The sequence below is a fragment of the Beta vulgaris genome, chromosome 4, assembly GCF_026745355.1.
Source record: "Beta vulgaris subsp. vulgaris cultivar EL10 chromosome 4, EL10.2, whole genome shotgun sequence".
Lineage (NCBI taxonomy): Eukaryota > Viridiplantae > Streptophyta > Magnoliopsida > Caryophyllales > Amaranthaceae > Beta > Beta vulgaris.
In genome coordinates this window covers 51,503,356-51,524,784 of record NC_079205.1, presented here as the reverse complement: position 1 = coordinate 51,524,784, position 21,429 = coordinate 51,503,356, and the positions used below count along the sequence as shown (strand labels likewise).

The 21,429-nt window shown below is 34.8% G+C and overlaps 1 protein-coding gene across 1 annotated transcript; it reads left to right on the top strand.

Moving 5' to 3' along the window:
- The first annotated feature begins 1,145 nt into the window (after nucleotides 1-1,145).
- On the top strand, nucleotides 1,146-21,102 carry LOC104891054 (uncharacterized). The gene is made up of 13 exons (XM_010676700.4): nucleotides 1,146-1,280; nucleotides 2,236-2,460; nucleotides 2,553-2,593; nucleotides 3,073-3,170; nucleotides 4,429-4,509; nucleotides 5,701-5,783; nucleotides 11,912-11,963; nucleotides 13,849-13,938; nucleotides 15,228-15,296; nucleotides 15,396-15,497; nucleotides 18,182-18,250; nucleotides 19,969-20,025; nucleotides 20,735-21,102. Exons 2-13 carry the CDS (start codon nucleotides 2,390-2,392, stop codon nucleotides 20,822-20,824), a joined length of 903 nt encoding a protein of 300 aa, XP_010675002.2. The 5' UTR covers nucleotides 1,146-1,280; nucleotides 2,236-2,389; the 3' UTR covers nucleotides 20,825-21,102.
- The last annotated feature ends 327 nt before the right edge of the window (nucleotides 21,103-21,429 follow it).

Here is a 21,429-nt window from a genome sequence, read left to right as displayed (position 1 = left end):
TATTTAATGAAGTTCAAAATGAGTCATTTCTGTGCATAAAGTTCAGGTTACAATCAAATTATGCTCGAGTTAGGTGATAACTTGTAACAAGTGTTATTGAGATGTTCCAACTTCCAAATTCGAGCTGTGTTACAAATCGTGTCATTTTGCTTTCTTGTCATATTTTAAATGGTTTTAGATTGGGCTCATACTGGTCTGTGCTTGATACAGTCTTGGAGTTTATCTTCTAACAGATTGAAATATCTTCTATTGTTCCCGTTAACAGTTATGGTAATTTGTAAATGATTGTATATATTCATATAGGCTATGCTTTTAAAAAATTAGACTAGAATAGGAACATAAAGTTTTAATTAAAATCCTTTTTAACTAGCTGAATATAACTCAATTCAGGTTCAAATGGAGTGGAGATAATAATTAGGTCGGCAAGGATTAAGGTCAAAAAATAAGGATTAAGCATAAAACAAACTAAGTCTATGTTTAGTTCACCTGAAATTTTATGATCTGATCTGAACTTATTTTTCCCGATTTACAAGATCTTATCTTTTTGATTTTTCTCAATATATAAGAAAAAAAATATAGTCATGTGGGATCTTGTTTGATTCGTCTCAATGAGTACTTTATTAATATTCAGTTATTAAAATTTTACTAATATGTAATGAAAGATATTTAATAGTAATAATGATTTTTAAATATAAGCATGATCTGAACTGATTTGAACTTATTTTTTCTGATCTGATCTGATTAGATTTGAAATAAGTAAAAATAAAGTGAACTGAACATAGTCTAAGTTGGATTCAAATTGAGTTAGATGTGAGTCGTATTAAGTTCAATCAAGTGTTAGGTCATCACATGTCAGACATCTACATGTGGCCTCAAGAGGTTGATCCCCAACAAACTGACTCGTAGAGATGGCAATATCCAGGATATCCAGTAACCCGATCCATCCTGTTTAAATAAAAGGTGAAAACCCGATATAGATGGATAAAGAGCGGGTGACGAGTGAACCGGGTGACCAATTCGGGTAGGATGCGGGTGACAATTTCTCACCCACCACCCGATCCACCACCCGATTAATCACCCGACCCATTATCCATCTGTTTACTTTTTATTATAATAAATTTTAAATTAAAATACTAAATAAAAAAACTAAAAACCCAAAACCTAAACCTCTATTTCTCTAATTCTTTCCCAGGCTTCCAGCCTCCCAACAAACCAATCACTCCCAGACTCGCCGGATTCAGTCGCCGGATTCCGTTCGTGGCTTTTCATTGCTATCTGTGGTTAGTATTCCTCATTTTGTTCACTGAGTATCAACCATATAGGTACATAGATGTTTATTAGCTGAGTCAAACATCGAACGTATAATAGGGCTCGGCTTGACTTGGGTCTTCCTAGTGTATAATAATCCTTGAGTATCAACCATATAGGTACATAGATGTTTAACTTTCCACTGTGGTTCACATTTCTTCCTTCATTTTATTGTTATTCACTTATTCCAATACATATTATTGTTGTTGGAGTGGCATCAAGTAGCATTCTGTAGTCATTGAATTAGTGCAGAGAAGTACAAGCTGTGAATTTGGAAAGGTATTGATGGAATGTAGAAGTCCAAAGTTTTTATCTAAATTTGATATTTAGATTTATCACCCGTTAATCACTCGACCCACCCGAATCACCCGGTTGTGATGGATGGATGGATTTCGGGTGATGAGTAAAGCGAGTGACGGATGGATGGATGAGATTCAATCTAACCAGGTGATGGCTCACCTGATCCAAATCCCACCCGTTGCCATCCCTATTGACTCGACCAGTAGGAATTCAAAATAAGTACCCCTTCCATCTCAAAATATAGTTCTCATTTTCTTTTTTTTACGGTAATTTATGCAAGTAGAATCTAAGAAAGATAGTAAAGATTTTTTATTTATTTAAATAAATGTTGTATGGGAAAAAATAATTTTAGGAGAGATTGGAGAATATTTGGTGAAAGTGAATTAAGTGTAACATTTTGGTTCAATAAACAAAGGAAAAAACACAAAATTCAAGAGATAAATAAATGATGGAACACGATTTTTCTAGACAAATTATGAAAAAATGTGAAACTAAATATAAAAATGTAAACTATATTTTAGGATACTCAAAATGAAAATGAAAACTACTCCGTATATTTTAGGATGGAGAGAGTCAGAGAGTATGACCTATACTTGATTACACTTAATACGATTATGCTGAATTCAGGTTGGGTCAGCTTTCGACAGCAAGAACATAGCGCGCAGGAGCACAGCGTAGTACCAAATCATTTTTCATTAAACCCTCTCACACTCCCACAAAACCCCGTCTTTCTAGTTTCTTCCCAAGCATTTTGCAATAAAAAATCTCGCTTTGATCGAAGATGGCGATTCTGCGATCCAATGCCATTCGAAATGTACTAAGATTTGTCCAGCTTCAGCATCATTCCTTTGCGTAAGATTATCTTCTCATTTTTCCTCCTATATTTTAATTTTTTTTTTGGAATTTTTGTTATTAATTTGGCTTTGTAATTCAATATTTGGCAGTCTTGGAAGCTCAAGAAGTTACTCTAATGGTGTTATTATCGGTACTAGTATTCAATTCTACTATCATAATCTGAAATTTGCATTTGATGCTAATTTTTGTATCTATCGATTTAGTTGAAATATATGAAGCTAAAATAACTTTGATATACTGCTCCCTAACATTTTTTTGGTTGTTAATCGTGCTATTAATCAACTTTTCAGGTCTAAGCAATTTCTTTTATCGATTTATTATTGATTAACTAACCAAAATGTGAAGGTTAAATGGTTCATTTAATTGTAGTAGAAATGCTCAAGAGCTATATATTATTCATAGTTTTATACTCATGTACATTGTAGGTTGCAAAAACATTTATAAATAACCACTCATTTCTTCTGATTTGCTCCTTGTCGGGCGCTTAGATGTGTGCAAACATGAGAATCAATGATAAATGATGACTTTGAGACTCCATGAAGATGCTTTTCCAGTTTTCCTTTAGAGGAGGAATTATATGCTTACATGAAGTTTTCTTGGTGTTAATAGGGCCTCAAGTTAGCTTCTGCAGGACATATTCTTGCATATATGAGAGTCATAACTATCCACTGACTCATGGCAGAGCAACGGTGCTTCGCCCTACAATGGTACAAAACTCATACTTAACTAGTAATATTTTAGGTGTTCTATGAAATCATAAAAGAATTCTTGTCATTATATTTTGTCTAATTGTTGTATATGATCAAGACTTGCTAAAAACTGGCTTTCAAACCCTTGCGATGAAGGTATTTTGTTATAAAAATTATATAAATTCTTCTCTTGTTAAACACTTAATATTTTAGTTTATCAAAAGTCAAAACCTTTGCACAATGATTTAATTGTTACTTTTTCAGGAAGATGGATGATTCAATTGAATTTATCTTATGAACTATCAAGTAAATTATTAGTATATCTTGTTTCTAAGTTTTTTTCAAGCTAAATCTAATGGTACAAAAATTAGGAATATTCGAAGTGTATATTAGAAGTTATGATCAACTTACTCGACGTTATTATTTATTATAGTTTATTGTAAATCAAATCTTATTATTCTCTTATCTTAAACTCTATAAATGTACTTTTATCTCTTTAGAATTATATTTATTTTTAAACTTAATTTTTAACTTATGATATGTCAAACTTAGATGACGTGCTTTATGCTCTCGAAAACATTCTTCTTCATATATATAGACTAGCAAAATATCCATGCAATGCGTGCCTGATTTTTGTTTTTCAAACATAAATGCTAGCCTTTTTGGGCATAAATAGGGGTAAAAATTTAAACACCAGACATTTTTTTGGCTAAATTTCATAGGTTAAGCATCTATCATTTTTTTTTACTTATTCTTTCTTGTAGGTTTTTAAAATTAAACTTGATGAACGATAAAAGAATGTTAAGTGAATTAATTTAGGATTTCTTATGTTGTATTAACATAGTTTTTTGTGTTAAATAAATTATTTCACTTTGTTAATTAAATGAATTTTCCGTTTTCATGTAATTTCTTGACTGTGTTAGTGAATTGACCGATAAGATATTTGATTGATGTAAGATTCCTTTTTACGTTTTTCCACATGAATGTAATAAATCTTATACCGTATATGACTTTGGCTTCGCCAAAAGGACCTTCATACTCACAATGATATGAATTTAGCTTTTTGGTGGCTTAATTATAACTTGATTGCCTTTAACATTTAAGTTAATTTTTAATTGTTATATTTGAATTTGACTTTGTTTTCCCCTTTTTTCTTATAATAGTTGATTTACTAATGGGCACTTAAGTAAATCTATAGGGGGATACTGTAACTCCCCCTTCCTTTATATAGATATATAAAACTATGTGACTTTTCTATCATTATCCTTGGTTTCAGGTTGCTGGGTTGCCAGTGTTTCTTCATGAAGCTAGACTGATAACAACTCATGCAAAAGCCCCGCCTCAAACACGACAAATGGTAATTTCTCTGGCCGACCTTACATTGCTTTAAACATAAGCTATAAGGAAGCTCGTCAGTGTTTCTCTGCTCTCTTTTTTTTTCTCTCCCCTCTTTGTTAGTGGTTTGTGCTGCCGTAAGGTTGATGATTATTTTGTGATTTACAGGGAGTTGGTTGCTAGGTTTGTGATGGTGAGGTTATTGTTTGTTGGGAAGTTGGTGGCCAGGGTTTTGATTTTGATGCTATGTATTAAGGTGGTTGTGGCTGTTGGTTTCTGGGGTCGGTGGCTAGTGTTGTTGCTTGGTTATGGGTTTGATGGCTTGAGTTTTACTTTGTAGTGGTTGTGGCTATGAGGTTGGTGTTTTTGATGTTTTTTTGATTGATGGGAAGAGGTGAGCTTTAGATGGTGTGGTTGTGAGATTATTATGGCAGTGAGGTGCTTGTGAGGAGGTTTTAGTTGAAGTGTTTGTTGATTAGTGTTTGGAGGCAGTGATCAAAAGGAGAGAGGCTTGGGGAGAAAAACTGGGTATTTAAGGTTAATTGAGGGGGTTCTTTAATGATTAATCAGGCTAAAGTGGGAAGAGTGCCTTTTTGTGTATAATCAAGAACCTATGGGTGGCTTAGTTAAATTTTGTTAGTTGCAAGTGTTATTTGATTGAGGGCAATAGTTTTGGGTGGTTTGGGGTTGAAGTTCCTACTCAATATTGAGAAATGATTTGTATAATTTGGTTATAAAAATATGGGGTAAGACTGGTTATTATTTTTTGGAATGGGTGAAAATCCAAGATTATGGACCTAGAAAAGGAAACTATGAAATGCGATAGTGTCTCATTTTTGTGTGTGCCTAAGGTACTGGTGTTTGCACTTGTTGTTCCGTGAATGGACAGTATTCTCGTTATAATCGTGCTGTTACTATACTGTATTGCATGTCAATCCTTGCTCATGATTGTCATGAAGCTGAATAGAAATATTTCTGCTTAAGGTGTACGTGATGAATGTCAAAGATGTGTATTCACCATCTATTTCTTTTTGGTATTTGAACATTACACTTGAACTTCTTCTGTTGATTGTTTACTAATTGATTATTCAAAGGCATCATTCCATGTATTGGTTTGGTCTTCTAATATCGAGTGTGAGTTTTTTCCCTTAATTTTGGTATCGCGAAAAATACCCAAAGAAAGCTAAATGTGCATGCATCATTCTGTATGCAGGGGGCTATGCAAGTCGCTATGCTTAGTCCTGGATTTATCTACGAACCATATGCACCTCGAGAACCAATCTCATTCTTAAAAAGGTAGCGACTTTTTTGACTTCCATGTACTTCATTCAAATGGACCATGTGCTTCATTCATATTTCCTATCTAACTTGAAATATTATGTTGATGCTAAGGGTAGTTTTGGAAAGTGGAAGGATTGTGCTTTGATTTGAAAGCAGGCATTTATCTGAGACATCATCAAATGGAATTGTGAAAATTCTTTCTAGGATGCTGGGAGTTGAATCTCACTGTGTTGCAGATCACTTGTAAATGATTGATATGCATATGCTCTTGAAGAGATAACAGAAAGTTATCTCAATGAGATTAGAGAGAGAAACTCTTAATCTTTATTTCATAAACTCTCAAATGAAAATTACAGCCTAAAGAGTTATTTATACAAGAAGTTCTAAGCTAAAGAAAACTAACTTCTAACTAACTGAATTATAACTTCTCTAACAAACTAACAATCTTGTAACAGAAAGTGCCAGCTCATCAAGGAGATTATTATCTCCTGAGTTACAGCCCCCTCTCAAGCAGGACTTGGGGAAGGCATAGAAGAAACAAGGCCTAGCTTGAAATTTAATAATTTATGATGAGCAAGTCCAAGAGACTTTGTTAACACATCAGCTAACTGCATCTGTGAACTAACATGATGAGTTGCTATGAAGCCAGATTCTACATTCTCTCTGACATAGTGAACATCAATGTGCAAATGCTTGGTTCTTTCATGAAAACAAGGATTTGCAGCTATGTGTTGAGCAGCCTTGTTATCACAAAACAAAGGCACAGGAGTAGGAACTTGAATTCGAAGATCAATTAGTAAATTGTTGATCCAAGTAAGTTCACTTGTGGTGTGGCTCATGCTGCGATATTCTGCTTCAGTAGAACTTTTAGAAACCAATTTTTGTTTCTTAGTTTTCCAAGATATGAGAGAAGTACCCAAAAAGATATAATAACCTGTGAGAGATCTTGCTGAATCAAGACAAGAACCCCAATCTGCATCACAATATCCATGAACTTGTAATGTGGAATCAGCTGAATAGAATAAACCATGATGTAATGTACCCTTTAAGTACTTAAGAACATGTTGAGCAGCAAGGAAGTGAGGAACTCTTGGAGTACATAGAAATTGGCTAAGCTGTTGAACCACACATGAAATATCTGGCCTGGTCATGTTCAAGTATAATAGCTTACCAATGATTCTTCTATAAAGTTCAGGATCAGTCATTAAATCACCATCATGTTTACTGAGCTTCAGACCCTGAGGAAAAGGACAGGCTACAGCCTTGCAATCTGACATGCCAGTGTTATGAAGGAGATCCAAAATATATTTTCTTTGATTCAGTAGAATACCAGCTGCATCTCTAGTAACTTCAATACCTAAGAAGTATTTGAGAGGGCCTAAATCTTTAATAGTGAATTCAGCATGTAACTTATCCTTCAAAAGTTAATCTAAGTAAGATGTGTCCCAGCTATCAAGAGATCATCCACATAGGCCACAACTATAGTGTAAGTGTTACCATGTTGTGAAGTGAACATAGAGTAATCATACACAGATTGAACAAAACCAAGACTAAGAAGGAACTTAGTCAATTCTAAATTCCATTGACTTCAGGCCATAAATGGAACGTTTCAGTTTACAGACCTGACCTGGTTTGATCTTGGTGTAACCCAAAGGAGGCTGCATATACATATCTTCCTCAATAAAACCATGGAGGAAAGCATTATTAATATCCACTTGATGAATTTCCATGTGACAAGCAGCAGCAACTGCAAGAATTGTTCTAACAGTAGTAAACTTGGCCACAGGACTAAAAGTATGTTTATAATCCTTGCCCTTAATCTGTTTATCACCACGAGCAACCAATCTTCCTTTACATCTCTCCACAGTGCCATCAGGATTAAACTTAGTCTTATAGACGTACTTACAACCAATAGGTTTAACATCACTAGGAAGATCCACAATATCCCAAGTGCCATTTTTTTCAAGGGCCTCCAATTCTTTATTCATAGCATCCACCCATCTAGGATCAGCCTTGGCTTGAGCATAAGAAGAAGGCTCAACAATAGAGAGAACATTTGCTAAGCTAGCAAGATGGTCAGTAGGTAAGGAAGAAAGTTCAGGGCATTGAAAGACATTAAAAGAAGAAGAATTAGAAGAAGTAGAAGGAGGAATAAGAGGTTTAGAAAGAACAAAATCTGTGTATTTTGTAAAAGGAATAGGTTGTCTAGAAGATCTTCTTATAGGAGAACAAACAGGTTCTGTAACCTGAGTGCTAGAAGATTGAAGAACAATATCAGTAGAAGGTTGTGAAAGAGAATCAAGAGATGAAGATGATTGTGCAGTAGGTGAATCAAGAGAGATAAGAGAAGATGTATTAGGAGATGTATGTATGGGAGATGTAGAAGATGTAGAAAAAGTAGGGGAAAAAAAAAATGAGGAATATCATCATCATGTAATGCAGGATTAACCATAGAAGTAGATGGTGAATAAGAATCAGTTTGTGAAGAACAAGATGCTTTAAAAGGAAAGATATCTTCCTGAAACTTAACATCTCTACTAAGAATGATTTTGTGAGATTGTCAATCATATAATTTGTACCCTTTTTGTCCATAGGGATAGCCTAAGAAAACACATTTCTTTGCCCCTAGGAGCAAACTTGTTAGAAGATTTGCAAGAAGCATAGCATAAACAACCTATAAACTTCAAATGATCATAAGAAGGTGGTTTTTTCATTAAGCATTCATATGGTGTAAGCCATTGTAACACAGAGGAAGGCATGAGATTAATGAGGTAAGTAGAAGCCAAAAGACATTCACCCCAAAATCTATTTGGAAGAGCAGCATGAAATTTTAGAGCCCTGGCAGTTTCAAGGAGATGCTTATGCTTCCTTTCAACCCTGCCATTTTGTTGGGGGCTTACCAGGCAAACTTCTTTGATGAATAATGCCTTTGCTAGCAAACAAGGAAGAACAAGCTTCCTGAAAAATCTCAGTCCCATTGTCACTTCTAATGATTTTAATAGAAGTATCAAATTGATTCTCAACATAAGCAATGAAATCTTTTATCAAAGTAGGTATTTGTGTTTTAGAATGAACCAAATGAGTCCAAGTAGTCCTTGAAAAATCATCAAGTATTGTTAAAAAATATGTAGCACCTGATAAAGAAGAGTGTCTATATGGACCCCAAAGGTCAACATGAACTAAGTGAAAAATAGCACCAACATGAGAAGTAGAGATAGGAAAAGGTGAGTTATGAGACTTAGCAAAGATACAAGGTTCACAACAAAAATCTGCCATAGTATTCTGTTAATCTGTTTGAATGAAATTGGTAGCTTTGACATTTTTTGTACTGACAAGTGACCTAGTCTAGCATGTAAAATACTAAAAGTAGGTACAGAAATGCCAACATGGAAACTTTTATTGAACAAAGATAGATCAACAGCAGATGAGTTTGAAGAAGAAGAAACAGTACTGAACTTATATAAGCCAGCCTGTTGATAGCCAATTGCCAGAACATCTTTAGTTGTAGTGTCCTGAAATTGGTATGAAGAAGAGGTGAATATAGCAAGCAAATTATTTTGAGACAAAAGCTTACTAACAGAAAGGAGATTGTGAGTGAAATCAGGTATTAACAAAACATTTTTCAAGATGATTTTATCGGTAAGTTGCACAGTACCATCAGGTAGACCAACTTTAATAGGTGTATGTAATAAATTATGTGAAGCAAATAGGCTTCTATCCCAGAGTATATGATCTGTTGCTCCAGTACCTACAATCCAAGCTATTTTATCATGCAAAAATGGCAATGAATTAGCATTGGAAGCAGTGATTATACCTGCAAAATTCACTGAATGATTGAAATCTGAAGCAGCTTGAGAAGTGGCTTGACCTTTCACCATCTTCATCATTTCCTTGTAAACAGCTTGGACAAGAGCATAATCAACTTGAGTGTGTGTAGTAGAACCATTAACACCTCCTCTAGAAAGGTCTAAAGGTGTATTGCCAGCAAATTCAGTGCTATTACCAATTTCTCCAACATGTGCAGCCAATTTATTTGTGGCAGTAACACCAGTAGATTTGTTTTTCATATTAAGAAACCAATTTGGATACACACCAGTCAACTTGAAACACTGATCCATAGTGTGACCAGTTTTCTTGCAATAGTCACATTTTCTACTAGTTTTATCAATCTTGAATCTCTTGCCATATCTTCTGTCATACTGAGAAGTATTAACATGTAGTATAGATCCTTGAGGTGCTTGTTGTCTCATAGACACAAATGCACTGTAGTGAAGATTCTTGCTGAACATTAAGCCTATTCTGTCTCTCAACTTGTAAAAGCATGTAATATGCTCTATTCACATTAGGTAAAGGATCCATACTTAATATGTTTGTTGTAACAATATCATATCCTTTATCTAATCCAACCAGCAATTGAATTAACTTTTGTTTCTGATCAGCAGCTAAAACTTTCTTTAAAATTCCACAAGAATCTAATGCTCCACATTCACAATCAGGAAATCCATCTAACAATTGTATTTCATCCCAAATTCTTTTCAGTTTAGAATAGTATTGAACAATAGAATCAGAACCTTGAGAGACAGATGACAATTGTTTATGTAATTCAAACAACTGAGGTGCGTTAGATTGTCCATACCTTTCAATAATTTCTTCATACAACTGATTGGCAGATTGTTGAAGAATAAATCCTTCTGCAATCACTTTGTCCATGGAATTCAGTAGCCATGACTGAATCATGTAATCATTCCTTAACCATTTCTGCAGTTCTTCAGAATTAGATGGAGGTCTAGGAGTTTTTCCATCAATAAATGTCAACTTATTCTTAGCTCCCAAAGCTAATCTGATTCCACGATTCCAAGTAAGGAAATTATCACCATTAAGCTTATTGATCAGGTTGGTCTCCTGATCCTAAGAAATACTTATCTGTATATCCTATCATTGTTGTCTGAGGTTGAGAAACAGAATTTTGAGAAGCTTCTGTCATTTTCAGAATCAAGAGATTCAATAATCTTGCAAATGAAGATTGAAAACCGGAGAAAATCAACTCAGATTGTTGATTCTATTGAAGAAGATTGAAATAATCAACTAAAACGTTGACTTGAATCAAGAAATTGAAGAATTTCAGCAAGAATTATCTTGATTTAGTAAGAATTGATTGAATACAATCAAAAAATCGAAGAACTCGATCAATATTTGAGCGTGTAGCTCTGATACCATGAAGAGATGACAGAAAGTTATCTCAATGAGATTAGAGAGAGAAACTCTTAATCTTTATTTCATAAACTCTCAAATGAAAATTACAGCCTAAAGAGTTATTTATACAAGAAGTTCTAAGCTAAAGAAAACTAACTTCTAACTAACTGAATTATAACTTCTCTAACAAACTAACAATCTTGTAACAGAAAGTGCCAGCTCATCAAGGAGATTATTATCTCCTGAGTTACAGGCTTACAGCTCTGATTACTTGCTGTTTAGCAGTTTTTCTAGATAACTAGAGTGAAACAATTATCGACTCTTAACATCAGCAACAAATTTAGAATCAATTTTTTTTGGCTGTCTAAAGGAGGTTAGAAGCTCATGGATTTTGTTCTTCTTACTTATTTTCCATCTATACGGGCTTTGGAAGCTCTAAAGTATGAAAGCAAGATGGAAAATTCATGGAAAGCATGATACATAAACTTTTTTACTTTCACGATGGGTTAACGGATTGCAAAGATATGGAATGATTGAGCATGGGCCATATCACCTGCAGAGTAGCAATACTGCTTCCTGTCGATCATAATTTGATGCTACATGATATTTGAACTTTATTAAATTCTTACAAGATTTATATTCAGTTTTCCATTTTCAGTTCTTTGTTTCAGTTAATTGGTTCTGTTATGTTCCAATGTTTGTATACTTTGTCCACTTGTTTTCTTGCTTTAATCCAATTGACTAAGGCTCTTTTCTCTTCCCCTAATTTGTACTGAACTGTTTTTGTTTTTACTGATCATAACTGTGTTTAACTGTTTCTCTGTACAAATACTGATTTTTACTGATTAAAACTGATTTTCGCTGAACACTGTTTTTTAATTCTTTAATTTTTCTCCTTATATTCAAATTTTTATGGTGGGAAACTCCTTTTTTTTCATCTTCTATTTTAGGTGGTTCACTAGAAATGGATGGAGAAGAACAAAGGAAGACATGATCTTAGAGGTGAAGCTTTTTTCAATTAGCTTATTAACTTTCCAAGGGATCTGCTTTTGCTTTGAAACAATTTAATCTTTTTAGTTAGTTGTATTGGTAAAATTCATTATTATAGTTTCTTATCCAGTCCATCGGATATTTTTTCAATTTAGTTATTTGCTTTAATTTTGCATTGTAAATGCAGTTTTCTGGATGTTGCCTGTCAATGTGCAATTCAGAAATATCGTAATAAAAGGAACATAGGAGTTTGTCACTAGGTATTTGACCAAATAGGACCGTCTAGTTCCTATAGAACCTATCACTAAAATACCTCTAGAGGGGGATAGGGCTAAGCGGAGCAAAAAGGGTTTTCCATGAGATGGGAAATGAAAACTGTTAGCCTCACACAAGATTTGTGATTTGCAGCTTCTCTGTATACATATTGGCAAAGTTAGTCTTGGTTGTTTTACGACTCACGCTTTTAATTGATCCATTTCAAGGGCCCTAGTTATATCCTTAACCTTTTCTTTGGATAAAGATCCATTTAATTAGTAAGAATGATGATAAAGCATGATGGGTAAGGACAGAACCTTCGATTCTTTGAAACTTGTTCTGCAATGTGTGCCCATCACATTGGGAAAGATAGCTCTAGTAAACCCCCAAACCTATGAGACTAAGAAGACCAGCTTAATGCATAAGAACACTTGGTGAGAACCCTTGTCTCAAAAATGCATGTCTTCCAAACTACAACAATGACAAAATCGACAAACAACTACACCTTAACAAGCACGACTTTAGAAAACCCTTGTATCTATCAAACTCGGATTTATGAGACTTGTAAAGGCTTTGAAACAGAAATCCAAGCTAATTCTCTCACGTCACGACCTCTAAGAGCTTTATGCCAAAGGCAAAAAATTGTAATTTGAAAATAAGTGGATTATGGTTTCAGTCTCCTATAAGGCTATAACTCATAACATAGGCTTTGGTAATGGCCCCTGATTTTGCACTTTGTTTTTGAATTTCAATTTTAAGCTTCCTCCTTTGTTCTTTTACTTGCAACAGTGGAGTATGACACAAGAATTTAGGAGAAGAGAAACCATCCCCATATTCTAGGATGAGAAAACGAGAATATATTGCCATAAATGTCAATGATACAACTTGCAAGTAATATGCACCCTCCTAAAATGGAAAACGTTGCAAGTAAAAAAGATCGGAGAAAGTACTTGACTGCCTTGGAAACAAATGTTCTCACCCTTTATGGCAATCGGTATACTTATGCTGTTTCTTTTTAGATGTATCACTTACTATTTTAGAATGTTTCAGATTAGATGTTACACTTTCATTTTGGGTAATAACTTCTCTCTATGTCTCCTATCACATGGGACCCTTTTGTTTTCGTTCTCTCTAACTCTCTACAGTCTCCACTCCAAAAATTGCCCAAGAGTCCGTAATTTTAAGTGTAACATCTAAATTGAAACAGAAGAAGTATTTGATTTCCAAATAGAACAGATTAGGGAATATATTGATTGGTGGAAGTTCGTGAGTTTGTGTTTAGTGAAGTCAACAGGCTAGAGGAGTCCTCTCCCAACCCATTGATTTGGACCATCCAACAGAGAACAAGTCGCAATGATTTCCTATAGAACTGCATGTATTTAGTATCGGTGGTGAGACTCAGGGCTGTTGATCTTGTTGGCTTATTCTTTTCACATCAAAAAATGCTTTTTTTTAGCAAATAAATTCAGTATAAACTACTTTGTGTATTTTATAGCTTGAGTCCATATAAGCTCAAATAAGTCCAAATTAGTTTAAATAATGGCCAAATCACAAAAGCTTGATTTCTTGTTGTCGATTTGCCAATGGGATTACATGTTTTGTATACTTTTCTTATATCAGCACTCTCTGCTATCTTTTGCAGCTCAAAAGCGCCTATGCTGTTTCCAAATTGAGAAAATTTGGGTATTCAAAACAGGGGTTCTATAGAGAGGCTTTCAAATTATATAAAGAGGTATGCGTAATTCTGTTACTGCTTTAGATTTGCCTTTTTTTTGGGGGGGGGGGGGGGGGGGGTTCTTCTTGCTGGCCACCTCAAGGGTTCTGGACCTTCCGATGGGCTGCCAAGATTGGTTTAAGCTCTTACTGATTATAAATGGAGAGTACATAAAGTACTCAGGTGCTTTGTATTCTTGATCTCCAGATACCCTCTAGACCTAGCAGTAAGATTCTCAATCTTTTGCATTTTCTGTTCCGTAAACAATAACTAATCAATATAGGAGCATTTCAGAGGCCTTTTGGTTCTGTTAAAGGATAGGAAAATGAATCTAGAAAAGGCTTTAAGGTGAAAGGAATCAAGAACTAAAGTTTGATACTTTGATTACATTTTAAGTTCAAAGAATAATTCATTTCCTCTCAATAATTTGCTCGAAGAAAGACAATTTTTCAGAGCCCCTCTCCCCAGCCAGCCAGCCACCCTCCCTCCTGCCTCTCTCTCCCACCCCCACTCCCTCCTCCCCCACCTCCATCACCACCGTCCGTAGCTCCCTTCCTCTGTAAAAAGCAATGCTCTCCATGCTTTCCTCTGCTATCACCATCCTGCTGTTGTTCTTGGCCTCTCATTTATCCTGTCTTATTTTATCCGTCATTGTCAATTTTATTGAGGCAAACCATGAGATGGTCGATTAGACCACCAAGGTTCGAGGTGGCCCAATTGAACCATCGAATTGTTGGATCTTGCAATGATTGACAAAATAATCTGAAGCTAATATCTACGACGTGTTTATCTCTTTTGTTCTTTTACTCTTGTTGAAACCACGATTTTGGGTGAACTCATTCAAGAGTAAAGTAATTGAGAAAATTAAAACAAAGAAAGAAAATGAAACAGAAATAAACACCACCTAATGGAAAAGAGAGTAAGCATTACCTTGCTCTTTGTTGGCTTGCTTAATCAAATGCTCCATCAGTCATGTGAAGTTATGGCAAGCCTGATCATACATGAAAAAGGCAGAAATCAGAATCATTGATGCATAGGTTGATTTATACCATCCTTGTATTTGGTGAAGCTAAATGGTTATCATTGTTTGGTTTCTGATGCTTTTTGGTGGTGGTTAATGTCGTTTGAAGCAAAAATATTATAGTGCCAGTAATGATTATGGAATTTCCTTTTCCTTTAAACGGAAATTTTTCCAACATCGATTAGATTGTGGGTTGCTTCTAGTGACTTGATTCCATATTTTTTAAAGATCTTTTCTCATCATATTTTATTTTAAAATGGTTCTTCTGGATGTTCTTCCTCCGCAGATAAATGCACAACTAGCACATGGTGATAAAACATCACTGAGGAAATCAGTTACGGAGAACATGTTCTCAGTAAGTAGCCTATCCAAATTTCTTGATAATTTTCTAATTTTCTTGAAAGATCTTCCCTTGATTTAATTAAAAAGTTTTGACTCAGCTGAATGCATACAGGCCCTGAAAAATGATATTAAACAAAGAGAAGCTATGTGGAGCGAAGTCTACTGGGACATGATTGAACCAGCTGTCAGAATACGAACTCTGCGAGCTAGACTGGCAAGTTTCACTTTCTACACTCTTTTGTGGTCAAGTTAGTCAACAGTGGCTGTGAAAGTGTTAGCCTGGCAAATTGACTGGGCTAACTTGATATTAGGAAATGCACTCCATGTAACATTAAGCTGAGCTTGGAAAGGCAACTTCACAACATAATTCTCTCATAAAATACACATATATTTTCATGCTGTCATTCTTATGTAAACTATGGTGAAATCTTTCTTATTTAATGAACTTCTCCATTTTTGTTTGGAATACGCTAGGGTAAACTTCCTAGTTGTAATTATGAGCTCTTCTGTTGGTATCCTTCTTTCCCTTGTTTCTCCCTTGTTCCTACTCTGAACGATCCTTAATTACTGATGAGCTTCTATCTAATTGAAAAAAAGGTTAATACTTGTTGTATTCCCTTCTGGAGTGAGGCATATATATAGAAGGATGATTACTGAGAGGCTGAAACAGAGACTTCTAGGCTGGAAGTTTGAGATTTCATCAAACGAGGGAGGGTAAGGTTGACAAATGGTTGAAGATTACCTTCTCTGGCTTGTCTATTTGTTATGTCTATGTTTGTTGTCCCAATTCGTATGCCTCACTGCCTTGTTATCGGGAGAGAATGGAGAGATATTTTTTGTTGGTTGGTACAGTGAAGAATGAGATATATAATTGGGTTAATTGAAATAAAGTTTCTGTGTTTAAAGGGATAACCGATAACTTTTTTGGCAGAAGACCCTTCACTTTTATGAAGGAATATATTTGCGGGAACTAGTTTGGAGATCTGTGATGGACCAGAAGGTGATCTGTAAGGCTATAAAGGTTGGTGGAGCTAGAACATTTCTTTTTTCCAGTGAAGTGGGGAAAGTCTACCATAACAGGTCCACAGTTTTTTAAGCCTTTGTTGGGGTTGTAACTTTTAAGTTAACAGTAGATCTATAATACTGATCTAGGCATACTATTTAGTTCGGGACTTATCAGAAAGAAAAAAATTATAGTATGGAGATCAACATCTGAAGGTCCAGTATCCACATATTACAATATCGCCTCTCTTAAGGCTGTTACTATTCAGGAATTGGTATCTTGGGATGGGGAAATTATTAGGATCTCACCTCTACAAAAACTTCCGAACTATTGAGAAGAACTAGTTTTTATTTCAATGGAGTTTCTCTCTGAGGTGGAGATTTACTAAGTTGACGACTTGGCTGTATTGCTGCATGGCAAGAAAGTATTTTCTACTTTTAGGAGCTTGTGTGACTTTTTTATTCAAGGGAATTTACTAAGAGTGCAATTCTTACTGCTGTGTGGTACGAGAGAGAATTATTGAGATAAGCCATTATTTCTGCATCATGAGATGGTCTCTTTCTATTGGAAGGATGCAAAAGCATCAAAGTTGGTAAATTTTCAACTCAGTGAATTATGATAAACAAAATCAAACATTTCCTTCATTTCTCATCAAGTTATGTTCTTTTTGGGTTCTGAAGTAGCATGCTGTTTGATACTTCCCTTATTACGTCTTAATGAAATAGTATCTGCCATCAAGAGTACATTTGAAAGACGCAATCCTTGCAAGAGTTACTGAGTTTATTGTATGATGATGTGTTGTGAGATAGACTATATAAGCTGGGGATATAGTTTATGATTGGAGGAGAAAAAGTGGACTTGTCCACAAATTCGGACCACTTAAATGCAGAGTATATTGGCTCTGGAAAGAAGCTGCACAATTTTTTTGCAAAGTAAAATATACAAAATTGAGAAACTAGAGCGGATGATGCAGATTGAGGAGTTCTCTTGTTTATGAATCGTGGAGTTGTAGTTTTAGAAAGAGGAAAATTCGTAAAAGAAACAACAGTTTTGTAAGTTTCCTTGTCCTTTATGAGGAACTACCTCTTGAAAAGTTACACAGCAATGCCAAAGATGTAGGCCTAAAAGATGGGGTCGGCTAAAGTGGCTTACCTATTCTTTGAACGGTATATTGGCATTAAATTATCTGCTGATCTTTACGAAGTAGCCTTCATGCCTATTGGTAATTTTGGCATCTTTACATATTTTTTGCATATAAGCTAAAGCATTGTGTATATATATATTTTTTCATCTTTTTGCTCTAAGGGGAGAATGGCGGTTCACTTTCTTTATTTTTGAGATACTTTCCTCCTCTTTTATCAATTTAAGGCCGTCTTATTTTCTATGCTTGAAACTTGCATTTTAGTCTTATAGAATCTTCTATGCAATACAGGTGTGGTTCCTTAATTTGGCCACGATGTTACCTTAGACGAAAGATTCGTGCATTGAATTAATTATATGCTTCATATCATTTGGAACACATTTCAGCTTGATCATTATCTTCAAATCTTACTAGAGTTTCCTACTGATAGCTCGCTAGGAGGATGTCTACCCTAATAGAGGTCACAAGGTCAAACTCTTTTGCTGTCTATTTTATAAAGTTTTTTTTTTGGGGGGGGGGGGGGGGGTGGGTGGTGGTGGTGGTGGTGGTGGTTTGGGAGGCTGTCTATGATCGTATTCTTTTTGAAGCTCTGATCTTTCTAATGCTCGTGAGGAATTACTTAGTAAATATTTTAGTGTGCAGGATAGTGTATACATATATATTGGAAATATGGAATTCGTTCTCATTGTTTTGTTTGAACAAGTTACTTTTTCATCTTCTTGAACTGACCTATTTCTTACTATTCTGATTCCAGATAGGGGTTGACCGCAGCGACCTTAAAAAAGTTTTCATACAGCTCACTCTCGAGTTTCTTACGAAGCAGGTATTTTTCTGTTTGATGGAAGGCTCCAGTGATATCTAGCTAACTGCTGCATGTTGCCCTTTGTTTAGTGTTGCTTAATTTTTAATTTGTTCATTTAACACATGCTCCAGTGTCCAGGGGTACATTAATTTATCCAAATATAGATGTTCATTAGATGGGAGTGTGAGGCTGCTAATTTTAAATTATTCAGTATGTTCGCTTCAAAGGTTGACAATTGACTATTTATTACATTCATAATTGTTCATATGTTTCTGTAAGACAAGCTTTTGTTTATAGGTTGAGTGTTGCATAGTATCTTATTCTCTATTTTTTTGAGCAATTTTGACAATCCCTGAACTAATTTTTTATCATAATTTGGAGCTGCAGAGGAAAGCCACCAAATGCAAAAGATTGCAAGTAGTTTGTGTCATAATATAATGGATTGAATACAGATCTCAAAGAGTGTATGAATGTTCAATATATATCCCAACCAGTTACTGTTAGCAATAATCCCCCCATTTTTTCGTAATTGGGAGCATGATTACTTTGCTTCATTATGTCATGGATACACTTATCAAGCAATATAAACCTCCGCATTTCTTGTCCTTTACTATAGACATCTTTTATCATTAAATAAATTAACTTTGTTATTGAAAATATATTATGAACCTCATACCAAAAATCATCTTGAATTAATAGTGATGAAACTTCATTTCGCAAGCCATCTTGAAGATGAATGTGCAAAGGCTGTAGGAACGGATGGTAGAGCAACAATAATTTATCATGAACTTTAGGATGAGGTTGACAAGATATTGGCTATAGCAAAAGCCAATTCATACGGTGTTTAAATTTGCTGATGATGAAGGATAGAAAATGAGTGAGGTTTACAGATATACAAGGGAAATTGACTGATTTACTGCAAGCTGACAAGGTACTAAGCTGATGGATATCCATTTTTAACGTCAGAGTTCAGACTTATATCAAGTTTTTTAACAGTATATGAGGAAGACCCTTGTAGGAATTGGGACATCGACCTAGAGAAGTCTTAATTGGAACATTCACTTGTGAGATTGGTGGCTTACTGGCTTTAAGGTGAGAGGCAGACAGGTCATTTAGGAGGCAAAGATATTTCCAGGTTTCAAGATGGTACCTTTAGTTTTGGATGGCAATCACTAGGATATGAAAAAAAAGAAAATCAAAGATCTCATTTTGTTTTGGTGCTTCAGGTTATGAAATTCAGTTTGCAAACTATGGAGTATGGACGTTTGTTGTGCATTTATAAGTAACTTAAATACAACAGAGTTTCCATTTACTACAAATTCTACATTGTAATTACAAATTTGAGTGAATGTTTTAATAAAAAAATTTAGTGTCTATAATTGAAGGACCCATCATACTTGATTCACTATCGGTATATCGAAAAGAATTTAACCATGTAACCTCTACTTTCTTTGAGAAATTTTTTTTGAGGGAGTTTGACTCTAGAAGGGAAGGAAGAGACACAAAGGTCATACAAAGTCAAGAGACACAAAGGAATATTGATTTAGATGTTGGCAATAGGAGATATATATAGAGGTGTTGGAAATTGGAATAGAAAGAAAATGAGTATATAGGTTTTAAATATAAAGAAATCAATTTATATAAACAATTAGACACCAAATGGGCTACTAATGTGATTATTGTTTTTTTGTTAGTTGCTACAGGAAGTTGAATTTGATATTTCTCATTTTCTCTTGCAGAAGTTTGAGGCCTACAATTCGAAAGGTGCTATTGTTGCGGGAGATAAAAATAAAGAGGTATAATTGTGTGCTTCTTCTTCTTGTTATGGCCAATTGGCTGTCAGGTTTTAACTAGGAAAATATTTGTAAACGTTTCCCTTGATTTTGCTTGAATAAGTCTTCAATATCTGCATGGGAATATTTGTTATGACTTGTCATTTTCAAAATTATTAAGAGAAACTCTACTCTCTAGGAAAAGTGTTTTGCCATAATGGAAAAAAGTTCATTATAGTACATCGCTTGGAGCAAGTTCCCATATCATAATCAATGTATGTTACTTTGTATTTGATTCTCTTATGAATCCTTTCAGACGCTTATATTGGAACAATTATTAGATTGTTCATTATTTTTCTCACAAACAGTAGGCTCTTGTAACTGTTTCTTCTCTCTAGCTCTTACTGTTTTGGTTTCCTCCAGGTAGATGGTTAAAAAAGGAGGTTGCTAAATGTTTTTGGGGAGTTTGGCTTCTTGACATATATTTAGTTGCTCAGTGTTTCTGTGCACTAGAGACTAGAGTTGTAGAACTCAATTTTGTTTTTGAAAGGTGAGGAAAACAGGATATTACGGAACTTTGGCATCAGATTAATGAGGTTTCAATTATTAAAACATGAAGTTACCTTTGTTTAATTAAACCTCATGTTGCATCACTGAAATTTGCCTTGCGAATTTTTTTACCTCTAAGTCTTGCTCATTCAAATGTCTACTGCTGATCCCATTGTTTGAGCAGGTACTTGTACGTGATATATGGGTATTTGAGAAGTCCCTTTATCACACTGGAGCATATTGGCGGCTCTGTGGACGAATTCCTCCTAAATAATTTTACTACTTGTTAGCTTCATTTGTTTGTTTTGACATGTACAGTTGCAAGGCAAAATTTGCTGATGCCACACAATTTTGTAAGTTGAGCATATGTTTCTATTGCTTTACAAGTAGGGTATTAATCATTTAAATCTTGATAATGGCATGGACCCCTGGATGTTGGGTTTTCGGCAGAAGTTGACACAATAACACTGTCCCTTGTCACAAATATTTCCTTCCAGGCTGTATAATTTATGAGTTTGAAATGCGTTATTATAGTGGTTCAAAAATTCTGCATTTTCTCATGGCTTAAATTGTGTATAATCATGTTTAAGTTTCAGTCACACCTGAAAATCTGTCTGAACAAGGAGAGTAGAGAATATTTCTTTGGGATAACCAAAACTGATGGTGATATTATCCAAGAAAAGAATCTCTCCTATACCTTTGTTTTCACTTGCACTCCACTTTTGGTAGGGGATACCATGTTTCAAGCACATAGAAGTTAGAACCACCTAACACCATTTGTAAATCAAATTCCTTTCATTTGACCTTAAGAAATGGATCAAAAAGAGCAGCAGCTTCAATCTCTTGGAATCTGCCAGAGATTGTTCTGCTTCATCATGA